General features: G+C 31.7%; 1 protein-coding gene and 1 non-coding gene across 2 annotated transcripts; one reads left to right on the top strand and one right to left on the bottom strand.

The window, feature by feature from the left end:
- The first annotated feature begins 922 nt into the window (after positions 1 to 922).
- On the top strand, positions 923 to 1029 carry LOC139887141 (small nucleolar RNA R71). The gene has a single exon (XR_011772984.1). It is a non-coding gene; the product is annotated as a small nucleolar RNA R71 (small nucleolar RNA).
- Positions 1030 to 13998: 12969 nt separating this feature from the next.
- On the bottom strand, positions 13999 to 15546 carry LOC139886370 (protein LURP-one-related 15-like). The gene is made up of 3 exons (XM_071870155.1): positions 15241 to 15546; positions 14229 to 14450; positions 13999 to 14151 (listed from the first exon to the last, which is right to left on the bottom strand). Exons 1-3 carry the CDS (start codon positions 15544 to 15546, stop codon positions 13999 to 14001), a joined length of 681 nt encoding a protein of 226 aa, XP_071726256.1.
- Between the last annotated feature and the right edge of the window lie 1857 nt (positions 15547 to 17403).

The following is a 17403-nucleotide window of genomic DNA, read 5'->3' on the forward strand; positions in this document are numbered from 1 at the left end:
CGGTACTGTTTCCTTATTTTGATCAGGCTGTGGTTCTTGTAGAGTAGGAATAGCTTCATCAGAAATTATAGGTATTTCAGGTGGTTTAAGTGTAATACCACTTCTTGTGGTAATGGCTTTAGCTGTTTCATTCTGGGGGTTAGCATTTGTATCACTAGCTAGACTTCCCGGTTTTCTTTCACCTATTAACCTTGCTAGGTTGCTTACTTCTTGTTCTAGATTTTGAATAGAAGCTTGTTGATTTCTAAATGCTTGAGCATTTTGTTCATTGGTTTGTTTTTGAGATGTGAAAAATTGCGTTTGAGATTCAACTAGCTTTGACATCATATCTTCTAAATTTGGCTTTTTATCATCGGTTTGTGGTGGTTTGTTTTGAAAAATAGGTCTTTGCTGATTGTAAGTATTATTAGATACTTGTTGATTGCTAGGACCTTGTTGGTTGTTGTATGGAACATTTTGGTTATAATTCTGGTTTTGATTGTAGATTGGTCTTGGCGGTTGATAATTATTCTGATAATTATTTCCAGGCCTTTGGTTTATGTATAAAACATTCTCTCTTTGTTCCATTGTTTGTTCAATACTGAGACAATCTTTTATCAAATGTGGTCCTCCACACTGCTCACAACTAATTCGTATTGAGTGAATATCTTTAGTCATCTTTTCCATTCGTCTCTCGACAGCATCTATCTTTGCAGAAATGAAATCAAAGTCATGGCTAGAATCGGCTCTAGCTGCTTTAGATGATCTAATGATATCTTTTTCTTGGTGCCACTCATGTGAGTGGGAAGCATTGTTATCAATAATTTTGTAAGCGTCAGTTGCGGTTTTCTTCATAATGGAACCACCAGCTGCTATATCTATGTCTTTTCGTGTAGTGATGTCGCATCCTTGGTAGAATATTTGTACTATTTGACAGGTGTCTAAACCATGTTGCGGACATCCTTTTAATAACTTTCCAAATCTTGTCCACGCTTCATATAGAGTTTCATTTGGCTTTTGTGTGAACGTAACAATTTTTTCTTGAAGTCTCACGGCTTTAGATGCCGGAAAAAATTGTTTAAGAAATTTTTCAACTAAAACGTCCCATGTATCTATCGCCCCTTCAGGTAATGATTACAACCAATCTTTAGCTTCTCCCTTTGAAGTCCAGGGAAATAACATGAGATATATCTGTTCATCCTCCACTTCTCTTATTTTGAATAAAGTACAAATCCTATTAAAGGTACGAAGATGTTCATTTGGATCTTCCTTCGGCGCACCACTAAATTGGCATTGATTAGTTACCATATGTAGGATTTGTCCTTTGATTTCATAATCTGGCGCATTAATGTCTGGTTGAGTAATTGCGTAACCTTGGCCAGTGTGTTTAGCTCGCATTCGGTCTTCCATACTTAGAGGTTCCAGATTTTCCATGATTGAATTTGTTGAGTCTGAATCACTAGAGGATTCTGATTTAATGGGTTGTTCCTCGACAATCTCCGTTTGAATGATTGGTGGTTTCGGAGGAAAGATTAGTGGTTCAGGATCTCTGAATTGTCCCTGAATATCCTCCGAATTCTCAATTGTGAGGTCGGGTTCAAAAAATGGATTATCGGAAATTTGAATTGGAGTACTTGGTCGACTGGATGACGATTCTAAAGAAAAATCGACGGCAACAATATTGGCTAGATGTCTTGATCGAGTTACAGGTGGTCAACGTATAAAAGGTGGTGAACGTTTTGCTCGGTGCATTCACTGAATATCCTATTAGTTATAAAAGATAAAAATTATATAAGTTATCAAATTAATAGACTTTTCTGCTTTTGCCCACGTTTCGAATAGCCAAAAGATGTAGCAGGGAGCCAGAACCCTTTAAATCTGAAGCTTACAACTCAGCCACTAACAAATCCAACTATTACTACGAAGCAGAAAATTTGGATGTCTATCAATTTATTGAAATTTAAAGAAATTTTAGAGAAGAAATAGAAAATTCTATATCCTAAAAACTAGAGCGTCGATAAATGAGAAAGAAAAAGAGTGCGTCGAAAAACGTTGAAAAATAAAAAGTCGAAAAATAATAAAAAGAACGTAGCGCGTCGTAACTTAAAAGTCTAAAAACTAAGATTTAAAAGTTGCGTCTAAAAATATTAAAGCTTAAAAGAAATTCTATATCCAAAATGGCAATAACTTAAAAAGGTACTAAAATTTATAAAACGGCGTCACAAAATTCTAAAGCACCTAAATCTTAGTCTAAAGAAAAAGCACTTAAGGGATTTTACGACAAAGCCTAAGAGTCTAGAAATAAAAATAACTACGGCAAATACTATATTAAAACTAATTACGAGCGAAAAATACAAATATTACGTTAAAACAAATAAAAAGATACAAAATAAAAAAAACTTAAAGTTGTAAAAAGTAAAATTTTTATAAAAATATTATTTTTATATTATTTATTTTATAAAAGTATTAGTATAAATATGTAAATAATAATAACTAAAACTTAAAATACAAATTATATTAAAACTATATAATAATTAAACCCTAATAATAATAATAATTAAATATTTTAACCTAATTTCGTAATTAATGCTCGGGTCAGGTTAACCCATGCGATCGCATGGGTTTATAGCCTTTCTTTCATGCGGTCGTATGAACAATAAAACCGGGCCAGATATTGAGCTGCTACAGTACCGGGCCAATTATTTATTTATTTTTTTATTTTTTTCTGTTTTTATAATTATATAAAGTATAATAAATAAAAACTTATATTTTTTAAAAACTAAAATAAAAATAAAGAAACTTTATAATTTTATATATATTTAACAAACTATTAAAAATATATAATTTTTGTTTTTCTTTTTATATTTTGTATCTTTTTAATAATTAAAACGTATTTTTAAAAAAATCGTAATTTTACAAAAGTAAACTAAGAATCTTTTTTTTATAGCGTTTCGCTTCCGGCATTTAAGAAGTCCCCGGCAGCGGCGCCAAAAATACTTGATGTGCGTAGAGGTGTATACGAAATAGTTATATTTTTGCTACAAAATACTATTAAATACGATACAATTTTACACAAGTTATTTATTTATTTATAGAGTGGATATACCTAAACCTTGCTACAACACTTATAGGCAGTGTACCTAATCGTACAGTAGTATAGTTTTTAGTAAGTCCGGTTCGTTCCACAAGGAGCTGGCCAAGTTTAACGCTATATTTTTAAAACTATATTTGTAAATATATAAATATATATATATATATAAGTAGTAGTATTATTATAAAAGGGGGATTTTACCGTTTAATGACCGGTTTGTTGATTTTAAAACTTTAGTCACAGTTAAAACCTAATGTAAAATATTAAATATATAAAAGACATAATTTAAAGCGTAAAGTAAATAACGATAATGAAATTGCGATAAATAAAAGTGCGATAAAATAAAATTGCGATAATTAAAAAGTACGATAATTAAAAGTGCAATTAAATAAAATGACAGTAAATAAAATGCGATAATTAAAAGTGCAATTAAATATGAAATAAAAGAATTAAGCTTATTTAAACTTCCGTAATCATGATGTTTGACGTGTTGATTTTAGTTTATTACCATGGGTTAATTGTCCTTTGTCCTGGATTATTCAATATGTTCGTCTAGTTTTTGTCCATAACAGTCCATCAGTCATAAATATAAAGTGCAAGTGTCCTCGTCAAATTATCCTTATATTCGAAGTCAAATATTCCAACTAATTGGGGACTTAAACTGTAACAAGGTCTTAATACTTTGTTTAATAATTACACCAGGATATCGACTGCGTGTAACCCAAGGTTTTAATACTTTGTTAACAATTACGCCAAGTGTCCTTGTACATAATTCACCCATGTTTTAATAAATCCATTAACTATTAATCCATTCCCGTGTCCGATTAAATGAACGATTATTTGTACTTATAAATATCCCGCCCATCGTGTCCGATCGAGTGTATGTGGTTATTTATAGGTACGTCCAATCGTAAGTCTTTATATTAAATTAACAAACTATCATTTAATTAAACAAATATAAAGCCCATTAATAGCCCATAGTCTAATTTCCACAAGTGTCGTTCTTTTGTTCAAACCCCAATTATGGTACAAAGCCCAATTACCCCGTCTTAATATTTTAGCCCAACATTACGATTACTTCGGCTTAAATAAGCATAATAATAACTTAGCTACGAGACATTAATTTAAAAAGGTTGAACATAACTTACAATGATTAATAATAGCGTAGCGTTACACGGACAGAATTTCGACTTACACCCTTACAACATTCGCTAACATACCCTTATTATTATTAAAATTAAAATTAAAATTATAATATATATATATATATATATATATATATATATATATATATATATATATATATATATATATATATACATTTGAGAGAGAGATAGATAAAGATGTGTTTTAATCGATCACAAAACTGCTTTTTATAGGGATGTGGCCAGAAAAAGTGGCCCATGCGATCGCATGGAAAATGCACTTCCAGGCCATGCGATCGCATGGCCTGCTTTTCCAGCTCACATGATTTTGTTTGCTTCTTTTGCCGAAGGTTTAATAAATAAATATAATATATAAATTATTTTAAGAATTATTTATATATTATATTATATTTATGTACATAGTTGACTTGTAATTTTTGTTCCGTTGCGTCGCGCGTTGAGAGTTGACTTTGGTCCCGGTTCCGGATTTTCGAACGTCCTTGCGTACAATTTAATATCTTGTATTTTGCATTTTGCGTCTTGTACTCTTTTAATTTTGAGACGTTTCTTATCAATAATTGGAACCACTTTGATTGTATTTTGAACTTTTGAGCTTTTTGGTCGTTTGCGTCTTCAATTCGTCGAATCTGTCTTTTGTCTTCACCTTTTATTATTTAAACGAATATCACTTGTAAATAGAACAGTTGCAACTAAAAGCTTGTCTTTTTTGAGGGATAATACTATGAAATATATGTTCGTTTTTAGCATTATCAACATACAACTTTGAACTTTGATGATCATAAATGATTACTAGGACATTCAAAAGTTTATATGTATACGGTACTGATAAGTGAAAGGAAATGGGTAATGTTACATAGATGAGATTTGGAATAAACAATTAACCTCAACCATTATTTTTCCTGTTAATCGAATTGAGGCCGTGAGCATAGTTTAATAGTTGGGCCACCACATTTGTTTTATACTTTTGGGCCATTTAATGTGGCTGGACATCTGATGGGTTGAAACTGCTACGGCCCTTTTAGGCTTAGGGGAACTTCATGTTATACTGGATGTTTAGAGATTGAGAGATGAAGATTAAGGTAAGACCGAGTAGATATTAACGATAATGAAGTAAAGTTTATATTAAATGATCATGATGATCATGATACATGATAGAAGCAATGATGATGTTTATGTTGATCACAAGATAATGGGATGGTGATTCGCCATTGATGATTATGATAAACTGCATAATGATGATGATGGTTACAAAGTAACGAGTTTAAAGATGAAGATTAGGTTAGACGATGATGAAGATGAATAACAATGATTTTAAGATGTTAGATATCGATGAATATGATAACTGTGATGATTATGACGATGATGATAAATCGAAGTAATCTGATTAGGGTTCGATGCTATGTTATTAGGTTGTCCATCGAACAGCCGTTCTAAAATAAAGGGTTATCCATCGAACATATTTACAGATAAATTGTTAATGGATCAAGTAGTTTAAATGGGTTTTTGAATTGGGCTTTAGATATCAACATATTAAAACAATTAAACGTGGGCTATAGTTCAAAAGCGAAGTGCAGTTTATTAGTTTAATGTGTGTTGGTTAGACGAGAGGTCGCGGGTTCAAGTCCCGTTCGTGGCAGATTTCTTTTTAAGGCATCTTTTGAGGTAGTTATTTAATTCATTTACTTATCATTATTGTTATTTTTTATCATTATTATCATTATAGTTATTAAAATAAATGTTACTATTATTATTAGTAAAATCATTATTTTTATAGTTATTATTATTAGTAGTATTATTATCATTATCATTAATATTATTATTATTATTATTATTATTATTATTATTATTATTATTATTATTATTATTATTATTATTATTATTATTATTATTATTATTATGATTACTACTTTTATATTAACAATATTATTATAACAAATAGATATTTTCTATATAAGAGTATATATATTACAACTACTTTAATATTACATATAATTATATATATGAAGATTATTTATATAAATATTTACATATAACAAATTATTGATTTTAAATATAATATTTAACTATATAAATATTAACTATTTTAAATATATACAAATTAAATATATAAGATATATAATTTAAGATATAATATATGAATTTATTTGATTACAATTATATGTGTTAATATATATATTAATGATATAGGTTCGTGAATCCGAAGCCAACCCTATACTTGTTCAATGTCGTTCTATGTATTTTTACTACAAAATACAGTATTGTGAGTTTCATTACTCCCTTTTTAAATGCTTTTGCAATATATATTTTTGGGACTGAGAATACATGCGCTGCTTTTATAAATGTTTTACGAAATAGACACAAGTAATTGAAACTACATTATATGGTTGAATGATCGAAGCCGAATATGCCCCTTTTGCTTGGTAGCCTAAGAATTAGTAAACCAGTCTACTAATTGACGCGAATCCTAAAGATAGATCTATTGGGCCTAACAAACCCCATCCGTTGTAGCGGATGCTTTAGTACTTCGATGTTGTTTTATCATGTCCGATGGATGTCCCGAAATGATAGGGGATATTCTTATATGCATCTTGTTAATGTTGGTTACCAGGTGTTCAATCCATATGAATGATTTTTGTCTCTATGCATGGGACGTATATGTATGAGAAATGAAATTCTTGTGGTCTATTAAAAAGATGGAAATGAATGATTATGATAAACTAATGAACTCACCAACCTTTTGGTTAACACTTTAAAGCATGTTTATTCTCAGGTATGAAAGAAATCTTCCACTGTGCATTTGCTCATTTTAGAGATATTACTTGGAGTCATTCATGACATATTTCAAAAGACGTTGCATTCGAGTCGTCGAGTTCATCGAGATTATTACTAAGTCAATTATAGTTGAATATATTATGAAATGGTATGCATGCCGTCAACTTTCGATGTAAAGAAAGTTTGTCTTTTAAAAACGAATGCAATGTTTGTAAAATGTATCATATAGAGGTCAAGTACCTCGCGATGTAACCAAATGTAATGTATTCGTCCAGATGGATTAGGACGGGTCATGAATCAGAACTGGATAAAGTATTTTCACAATCTTTTGAAAATATGAAATGAGGAAGAAGATATAGGAATGATGAAAATAATGGAACGGAAGAGGTTGATTTATAGCAAAATAACGAACATAGCAATCGAGGCAGATTACGCATTTAATCAAAGAAAATCATAATTTCCTTAATCACCGAAGAATCAAATATTATATAGATTTCGAAGATTTTCTTTAATTTTCTTGAATTTCAGAAATCAACCATGATTACGTCACCGGTTAAGACGAATCTGCATTTACTCATTTCACTCTTTTATGATAGCTTCACTCGTACTCTTCACATAAACGAATTGTTTTATCCATACTACTCACTGATGATAAAACTCTAATTTTCAACTCGTATTCTTCATGAAAACATACTTATTGTCAGTCATGACGATCCCAATCAAATTTCGGGACGAAATTTCTTTAACGGGTAGATACTGTGATGACCCAAAAATTTTTGACTTATTTTAAACCAAATCTCTATACAATTTAATATTTTCGACATGATAAGCAATATATTTTGACAAGTTTTAAAACTTTTTAAAATGAGTTTTTATATAACGGTTGACCACCCTGTTTGTCCGACGATTCACGAACATCATAACATGTATTATATATATATATATATATATATATATATATATATATATATATATATATATATATATATATATATATATATATATATATATATATATACATCTAACTTGAAAACATAAGAATTTAATATCTTATTAATCATTTTCACAAAGTATTATATAAACATAAGAGTTTTGAATATATACGGAATCATGCGAATAATATTTATATACGAAATGATAAAAATTTACTATTGAATGATGCAATTTCAAATTAAAATTTTTACGTATTAAATCGTTTTATTTTTATGATGTATTTTATTTAATTTTTAAGAAGACACGAAGTTAAATCAAAGATGTACAAGTTGTAAAGCACAACGTACAACATCGTAACTTAAATAGTTGAATTAAAATTAATTCATTTACTATTCTTGTGAATAGTAAATGAAACGTAATTAATTAATTTACTATTCATATGAAAGCGACATGATAGAAATTATTAATTATAAGTTACATAATATACCCCTAAAGTATTTGAGAAATACGACTTTTAAAAAATTTTACGATTCATTTGATTCAAAATTTATTATTATATTATTATATTATATTTCAATATTATTATATTATTATTTTATTATTTTATTATTATATATATAAAAAATGATGTCGACAGAGAAACTTACAAATTCGATGGCTGCTAAATAATTCGCACGTTTTAATTTTTTATTATTTTAATGCTTCATCATGGTCATACTGGCTTATATATTCGAAGATCATTTTACTGAACACTCCGCATAATTTCATTTCAAAAACACACATATATCAATATCTATATCTCTATTTTACTTCGTATGATATTATTATTATTATTATTATTACCGTTGTTATTATTATTATTATTATTATTATTATTATTATTATTAAGTATCATTATTAGTAAAATACATAAAATACTACGACGGAGTTATGTTCGGGTGATTTCAAAACGAGTTTTCAAATGGGTTAAAGCTAAGGAATTTATGGGTTATATCTAAGGAGGTTATGGGTATTGTTCGGGGGTTTTGTTCGTGAATCAAAGGCCAACCTTGCACTTATCATTTACATTGCACCTACATACATTTTCCTACAATATTGAACCACAATATTGAACGGTGAGTTTATAGATCCCTTTTTAATTGCTTTTGCAATCTATATTTTTGGACTGAGAATACATGCACTTTATTTTAAAAGCAATGGATACAAGTACATACTAAATTCTACACTGAGGTTGAACCGAAAATTCCTTAGCTTTGGTAACTAGTAACTGCTAGTTATAAGAACTGGTGGGCGCGAGTAGTTGTATATGGATCCATAGGGCTTGACATCCCCGTCTGTTCCAGGTATAGAAACCCTAGCCTGAACTATAAAACGGACGTATGCTATTTGAGTTTAGTACACGTTGAATTGCGTGTATTGTACATGTTAGTTTCATGTATGCTAAAATAGGGGTACTTATTATATATAAGTTTAAAGTTTAGTTACCAGGGTGCTCAATTTTGTAGAATATTTTGATAGACGTTTCTGGATGAAACAACTGAAATCTTGTGATCCACCCCTTTATATACAGATTATGCGCACTATTAAAACTATGAACTCACCAACCTTTGTGTTGACACTTTTAAGCATGTTTATTCTCAGGTTCCTAGAAGTCTTCCGCTGTTTGCTTATACGTTATACAAGCTATGTGCATGGAGTCATACATGCTTTATTCGAGAAAACTTTGCATTCACAAAATCATCACCATGTATCTTATTTTGACTGCATTGTCAACGAATGTATTATTGTAACTATTATTTACGGTGATTGTCTATATGTAGAAATTATTAGATGTCGAAAACCTTGGAATTAGATATTCATTTATGGTATGCCTTTTCAAAAGAATGCAATGTTTACAAAACGTATCATATAGAGGTCAAAACCTCACTATGAAATCAATGAATAACGTACCGCGTCAATAGCAATTTTGGCGGGTCGTTACAGTGGGTGTACCCAATCAAGAGGAAAGCAGATGTGTTTGAAGTTTTCAAAGTTTACAAAGCGCTGGTTGAACTTGAATCTGGTAAAAAGATCAAGTGTTTGAGGATAGATAATGGAGGAGAATACACTGGTGATGAATTTGATAAGTTCTGCAAACAAGAAGGTATCAAAAGACAATTCACGACGGCATACACTCCTCAACAGGATGGAGTGGCAGAGCAGATGAACAGGACCTTGTTAGATAGAACAAGGGTGATGTTGGCAACTGCAAGCTTGGGAAAATCATTCTGGGCAGAAGCAGTAAGTACTGCCTGTTACGTGATAAATCGATCACCATCAACTGCAATTGAGTTGAAATCGCCGATGGAAATGTGGACTGGAAAACCAGTTAATTATTATGAGCTTCATATATTTGGAAGTCCTGTTTACGCAATGTACAATTCTCAAGAAACGACAAAGTTGGATCCGAAGTCCAGAAAGTGTTTGTTCTTGGGGTATGCTGATGGAGTTAAGGGGTATCGCTTGTGGGACCCCACTGCCCACAAAGTAGTCATCAGCAGAGATGTTGTCTTTACAGAAGACAAAGATCTTGAAGATGTTAGCACTTCAAAAGAAACTATACCGATACAGGTGGATAATGAATTTCATAAAGATTCTTCTGAAGCAGTACCAGAGCACGAAGAAAATCAAGTAGTCGTTGATGAAGCTCCATCGACTCGTATTTCTAATCGGGAAAGTAAACGTCCAGGGTGGCACTCGGATTATATTATGGAAAGGAATATTGCATATTGTCTTCTAACAGAGGAAGGAGAGCCAACAACTCTTCGCGAGGCACTGAATCATTCAGATGCATCTCAGTGGAATACGGCTATGCAGGAAGAAATTGAAGCTCTTCATAAAAATAAAACATGGGAACTTGTGCCATTGCCGAAAGGTAGAAAACCTATTGGAAATAAATGGGTGTATAAGATCAAGCGAAATGGCGATGATCAAGTGGAGCGGTATCGTGCAAGACTGGTGGTTAAAGGATATGCTCAGAAAGAAGGTACAGACTTTAATAAAATATTTTCTCATGTGGTTCGACTTACAACAATTCGAGTAGTTCTAGCGATGTGTGCTACATTTGATTTGCATCTAGAACAGCTAGATGTGAAAACTGCATTTCTTCATGGAAATCTTGAAGAAGAAATTTATATGCTTCAACCAGAAGGTTTTGAACTACAAGAAAAAAAGAACTTGGTTTGCAGGTTAAAGAAATCTCTGTATGGTCTCAAACATGCGCCGAGATGCTGGTACAAGGGATTTGATTCTTTCATAATGAGCCTTGAATATAACAGACTTTATGCAGACCCTTGTGCATATTTCAAGAGGTTTGGAGACAATGATTTTATCATTTTGCTGTTATATGTAGACGACATGTTGGTTGCAGGCCCCAACAAAGATCGTATTAATAAGCCGAAGGCTCAATTGGTTAGGGAGTTTGAAATAAAAGACTTGGGTGCCGCAAACAAGATTCTAGGGATGCAAATTCACCGAGACATAGATAATAGGAAGATTTGGCTTTCTCAAAAGAATTATTTGAGGAAAATATTGGAGCATTTCAATATGCAAGATAGTAAGCCAATATCAACCCCACTTCCTACTAATCTCAAGTTATCCTCCGTTATGTGTCCTAGCAGTGAATACGAGAGAAAGGAGATGTCTCGCGTACCGTATGCATCAGCAGTGGGAAGTTTAATGTTCGCAATGATATGTACAAGACCTGACATTGCACATGCAGTGGGAGTAGTTAGTCGGTACATGGTGAATTCTGGTAAAGAGCATTGGAATGCGGTAAAGAGGATCCTTAGATACATCAAGGGAACCTTAGATGTTGCATTATGTTATGGGGAACCGGAATTTATTGTCAAAGGGTATGTTGATTCAGATTATGCAGGTGATATGGATAAAAGTAAATACACCTCCGCATATGTTTTTACACTTTGTGGTGGAACAGTAAGCTGGGTTTCAAAACTGCAGTCAGTTGTAGCCACTTCAACAACAGAGGCAGAATATGTAGCAACTACTCAAGCTACTAAAGAGGCAGTATGGTTGAAGATGTTGTTGGAGGAACTCGAACACAAACAAAAGAATATCACTCTATTTTGTGACAACCAGAGTGCCTTGCATCTTGCAAGGAATCCAGCATTTCATTCAAAGACAAAGCATATACGAGTTCAGTATCACTTCGTTCGTGAGAAAGTGGAAGAAGGAACCGTTGATGTGCAGAAAATTCATACCGACAACAATGTGGCTGATTTTCTTACAAAGTCAATCAACAGTGACAAGTTTATTTGGTGCCGTTCCTCATTCGGCCTAGTAGAAACGTAAGCAACATCATTGGCAAGGAATGATCATCGTGTGAAGATTGATTGAGCTTCAATCAAATCTTCAAGTGGGAGATTGTTGAAATAAAAATGGTGACACATAAAGTTGTGATGGAGTAGATGAATTATAGAGTTGATAAACTAAGTCAACACAATTGATGCCAAAATATTGTGAAGACTTATGGTTCACTAACTACACATAATCTCATTCTCTTCTAGTATAAATAGAGAGCAATGAAAGCACATTCAAATCATCCAAACACATTCTTCCTTCTTGTGTTCTAGTAGTCTAATAGAAAATTAGTAAGTGATAAATCTCCTAATTACAAGAGATATAAAACTTGATACTTATCCTTGTAATTAGAGAAAAAGTGTAATTCCTATTTTTCTTATTAGTGAAACGTTCCTTTCCTTGCCCGTGATTTTTTACCCTATTGGGGTTTTCCACATTAAATCTTGGTGTTCCTTTATTGTCATTATTTCAAGTATTACTAGCGGTTTGCTATAATTCGGTGCCACTTTTCTCAACATGTACTACTACCGAGGTTTAAACATGATATTTTTTACGAGGATATCAACACACGAACAACTGAGTCATCTTTTGATAGTTAATATTACATAATATAAAAATGGTATATTCGTCGCCAAAACAAAAGGGAACAAACTCCTATTCTTGAGAAACTTAACGTAACAAAATAAAATGACAAATAAAATCAACAAGCATGGTGTCAACGTGCTACGCAGCATGCGAAAAGCTTTTTGTTTACATAAATATATGTTTTCAATTAAAATTAAACTATACATAATTATAAAAACAATAATCCATTTTAATATACGAAACACCCATAATTTAGTCGTCAATAAGAGTATAATTAGATACTACATAACTTGGATTACTATTTAATAGTTAGATATTGGGAAAAGTTTAAAAAAGAATTATAAAGAAATGAATAAAAAAAGTCATAAAAAAAAGATTGTAAATAAAGTTATTATAAATTATAGGGTTAAAGCAAAAAATAGGCTACAAACTTACACAAATGTACCGATGTCGCTCACAAACTCATTTCCATCCTACTGTCGCATACAAACTTTTAAAAAGTGTACCAATGTAAACAAAAATGAATTGCTACCGGCTAAACTGGTTAAAATCAACACGTGTCGTTCGTGGATTGGATCTTAATTCTTAAAAAAAAAAAAAAAAAAAATTCAGGTTAAAATTAGTATGTAACAGGTCAAAACTATAAAATGTTGATATTAGCACATTTTTTGAAAGTTTGTAGGCGACAGTAGGACGGAAATGAGTTTGTGGGCAACATCGGTACATTTGTGTAAGTTTGTAGCCTATTTTTTCTTTAACCCTCATTTATATAACCATTGAAAAAAGTGATTTTTTTGAATAAAAAAAGGAGGAAAAGGTTATAGATAGTAACTCCGAACTTGAGTGGCTAATCCGAAACCAGCGAATCTAAGGTTAGGATTTTTTCTAATTAATATTTAACGCTGATCATTCTGTCAACCGAGACAATTGTGGTGCTGTCCCAAATCCTAAAGTTTAGAAACAAAACAAAAATAAAATACAAACTACATGAAAAAAAAGTTCATTATTTGAGCAATGTATCCTTTCATTGTAGAATTAGTATTTGTCTATTAAACATCTGTACGGCGTCGCATGATGACCAAAACATGAATATAGAAGAGGACACATTTCTGTTTAGCTTTCGTACCCTTTGTATCTTGACTTCCTAACCTCTTCTCGGATAATAAGGAGTGCCGAAACAAAAGCTTTATCAACATTTGGAGACACAGAAACTGAAAACTTATCTTCTGTTTTCACTTCTTTTTTACGCGAAACTTGAGTATGCAACTGCACAAGAGAGTGTTAAGTTAATAACGTTAAAGAAAACATTAATTATCTAAAAAGGGAATAAATTGATATGTTACCTGGGCCAGAACTGTAACTTTATCTTGAGCAAATATTATTGATGTTCCATCCTTAAAATTGTCATAAACTCTGTAATTGAAAGTACTTTCGGTCATATTTGAAGTCATGTAAACGTCATAGCGAAGTGACTTGTAGCCTCGTGTCTTCTTGACAGTGAAAAGTCGGTGGTGCTCATGGTGATCTCCCTTGTACGCTTGACGTCTTCTATGCATTGTGATGTGCTGCGTAGTTTTTCCAGATAACCAGTAAGAATTATAGTTAGCGTGGTGTTGTAAATGCTGTAAATTTCAATTTAAATTCATGTTACAATGATGGCTAACTTTAATTTTGACGAATTTTGACCGACTAAATATAGTTAAGTTGTTTAAATACTCTGAATTTCAATTTAAATTCGTTGATGATGGCTAACTTTAATTTTGACAAATTTTGACCGACTAAGGGGTGAAACTTGAACCCGGATACAGATGAGGCGAGAGTAACAATTTAATAAATTTTTTTATTGTCAGCAGGGGTAAATACTAAAAAAACTTTATTTTATGGTAAATAAAATAAAAAATTTAGTGTAAATGTTTTTTTTTTTTTTTCCGTTAAATTCAGGTGGGGCGGATACCCCTTTGGATATAACTATGTTCCGCCACTGAATATGTCTTTGACCTACTAAATTCGACTTTGGCCGACAGATTTAAATTTTTTTTAGAAATTTAGTTAATCTTTTTGTTAAAAGGGATATTAATGGAGATTTTTTTATATTACTGGGTGATTCTAGCAACATTTAGTAAATTGCAAACGTAATCATCATTTTTCCTGATCTATTTTTCAAGATTCATACTCTTTAGAACCTCAAATTTAAATATATTCATGATTCTTTTCTTCTATAGAGCTTATTAAGATAGAGCTTATTATGAGATAGTTGTCATTAACTAATTCATAGTTTATAATTCTGCAAATTTCCATTTAATATTCAATTCATTCAACCATATTTTGTTAAATAAAAAGGAAAGAAAAATTTACTTTTGTTGTGAAGGAGATGACTGGTTGATCGGATTCATCTACCATAACACGACAACCACTCTTTTTCTTCTTAGCTTTAAATAAAATATTTCCATCTTCATCAGTGATTTTAAATTTATCTTCGTCCTGACGGTTCTTCTCAAAATTTAACTGAACAGGGTAATTTGCACAATATTTTTGATCTACAATTACCACGGGGTATTCAGGTTCCTTGAAAACTCGATCAGGGGTTCCTTTTCTAGACATATCGTCATCTGACGAATAACATGGACTAGACATCGTCGAACTCGCGTATGGGCTCGACATCTTGATAATTATGATTAGTTACGATAAGCCCGGGTTAATGTTATGATCGCCGCAACATGGGATAAGGCTCAATCAGCATGAGGCCGTTGCAATGGTATGTTGTTCATGGAACTTGTTCGGTTTAGATAGATCACATGAATTAAGTTATGAATTATGGATCATCTTCCTTCAGATATAAGACATTCGTCCGAAGTTTATGGTTATTCATTAATTCTTATGGTCAATTTTAATTGTGTTTTTTATTTGATTTGATCAAAGTAATAATGTTTGCTCCATATTATCTATGCATTCAAATGTTTTAAGGATTATGTTTTTTTCTTTCTAAATATAGTAATCTAACTTTCAACTAAATATGTGCAAATTTGATCCCACAACATGAGGATTGAATAAGTAATGACCCTCCAAAACTGATTTCGTTGACAGTAGTTATAATGTAATTAAGAATACATCGTCATGCATGCGCAGAACATTCAATTTTACAAACTTGATAGTAACAAACTCATTAAAATTCAACATAACATTTATCCTGTGAATTCGTGTCCTTTATCGCTTAGTGCCGTATATTCGTGGATCTTTTGGTCCTTGGAGTGATCATCCTCTTGAGATCACGCGCGGAGTTGGTGTTTTTCACATATGTGTACCTTCTGTGAGTCTGTCGGTCATTTTGATTGTTGCGTGTTCGGCGGCTTCATTGCTTTTGTGTCAGCGGCGTTAGTCGTATTATGTGTTTGAGGGGAGGATGGCGAGGTTGTTTTGAAGATTCCGGTTTTATCAGAATGTATATCACATATTCTGCACAAAATTGAAGCGTAGATAAATATGTTCAATTAATTTTGAGTTCTATGCGAAAAGGTCATGTATAAGCGGATAACAAATACTACTATCTAAAAAGAAGTTGTAGTTAGAGGATCATTGGCCTAGCAGTATGGAGATGATCCTCTGACCTTGAAGTGATGGGTTCAAGTCTTGAGGTGAACATTATGTAAATAAGTCTGTAAACAATCGTGTTGGGTGTGCATTGCTTTTCTAAAAAATAGAAACTGTAACAGCGGTCGGGAGGTCTCTTGTGGGCTTGGTCGTGCTTGGAGGGGTATGTATTTTGATTGGATTAAGGTCTAGGCAGAGTTAGCAGTGGTTGGTATTAGCTGCGGGTTTTATCAATTTGTTGGGTGAGTGTTTGTCAATGTTGTCTCACTTGAATGTATTTTCAATTATTGTTGGTATAAGGGTGAACGTAGGTTCACGTACAACAGATCATCAGATCTGCACAATTTGTATCTTTCAACAGATCACCAGATCTGCACAATTGTAACCTGCCTGATCATTTGATCTTTATATATATATATATATATATATATATATATATATATATATATATATATATATATATATATATATATATATATATATATATATATATATATATATATATATATATATTTCGCCACAAAAAAAAAAAAAAAAAAAAAAAACAAGAAGTAATTATCTTGTGCATTTAAATCAAGAATGACTCTTTCATTGAAGAATGATTGTTTATTTGATTACAATCGTAATTATTTCTTTAATTGGTTAATATCCGTTGGAATAATTGTATTTATTCCTTCTTAGCGCCTTGCTACAAATGTCTTAATAATAAATACTACGTATATTTTTGCTGTTAAAAAAAATCAAGAATGAAATGTTTGATCCATTCATGAAGAACCTTACATTAGTAATTGGGAAATGATTTCAATTAGCAGAACTTTATGTTGGATGTGAAGGATATCAAAACAAGTCGAAAGAATCGGTTCAAGGGAGGAGGCGCACCGCGGCCTTGGAAGGCGCGACGCGACCTAACACAAGAAGTCAAGAACAGAG

The sequence above is a fragment of the Rutidosis leptorrhynchoides genome, chromosome 1 (genome assembly GCF_046630445.1).
Source record: "Rutidosis leptorrhynchoides isolate AG116_Rl617_1_P2 chromosome 1, CSIRO_AGI_Rlap_v1, whole genome shotgun sequence".
Taxonomy (NCBI): domain Eukaryota; kingdom Viridiplantae; phylum Streptophyta; class Magnoliopsida; order Asterales; family Asteraceae; genus Rutidosis; species Rutidosis leptorrhynchoides.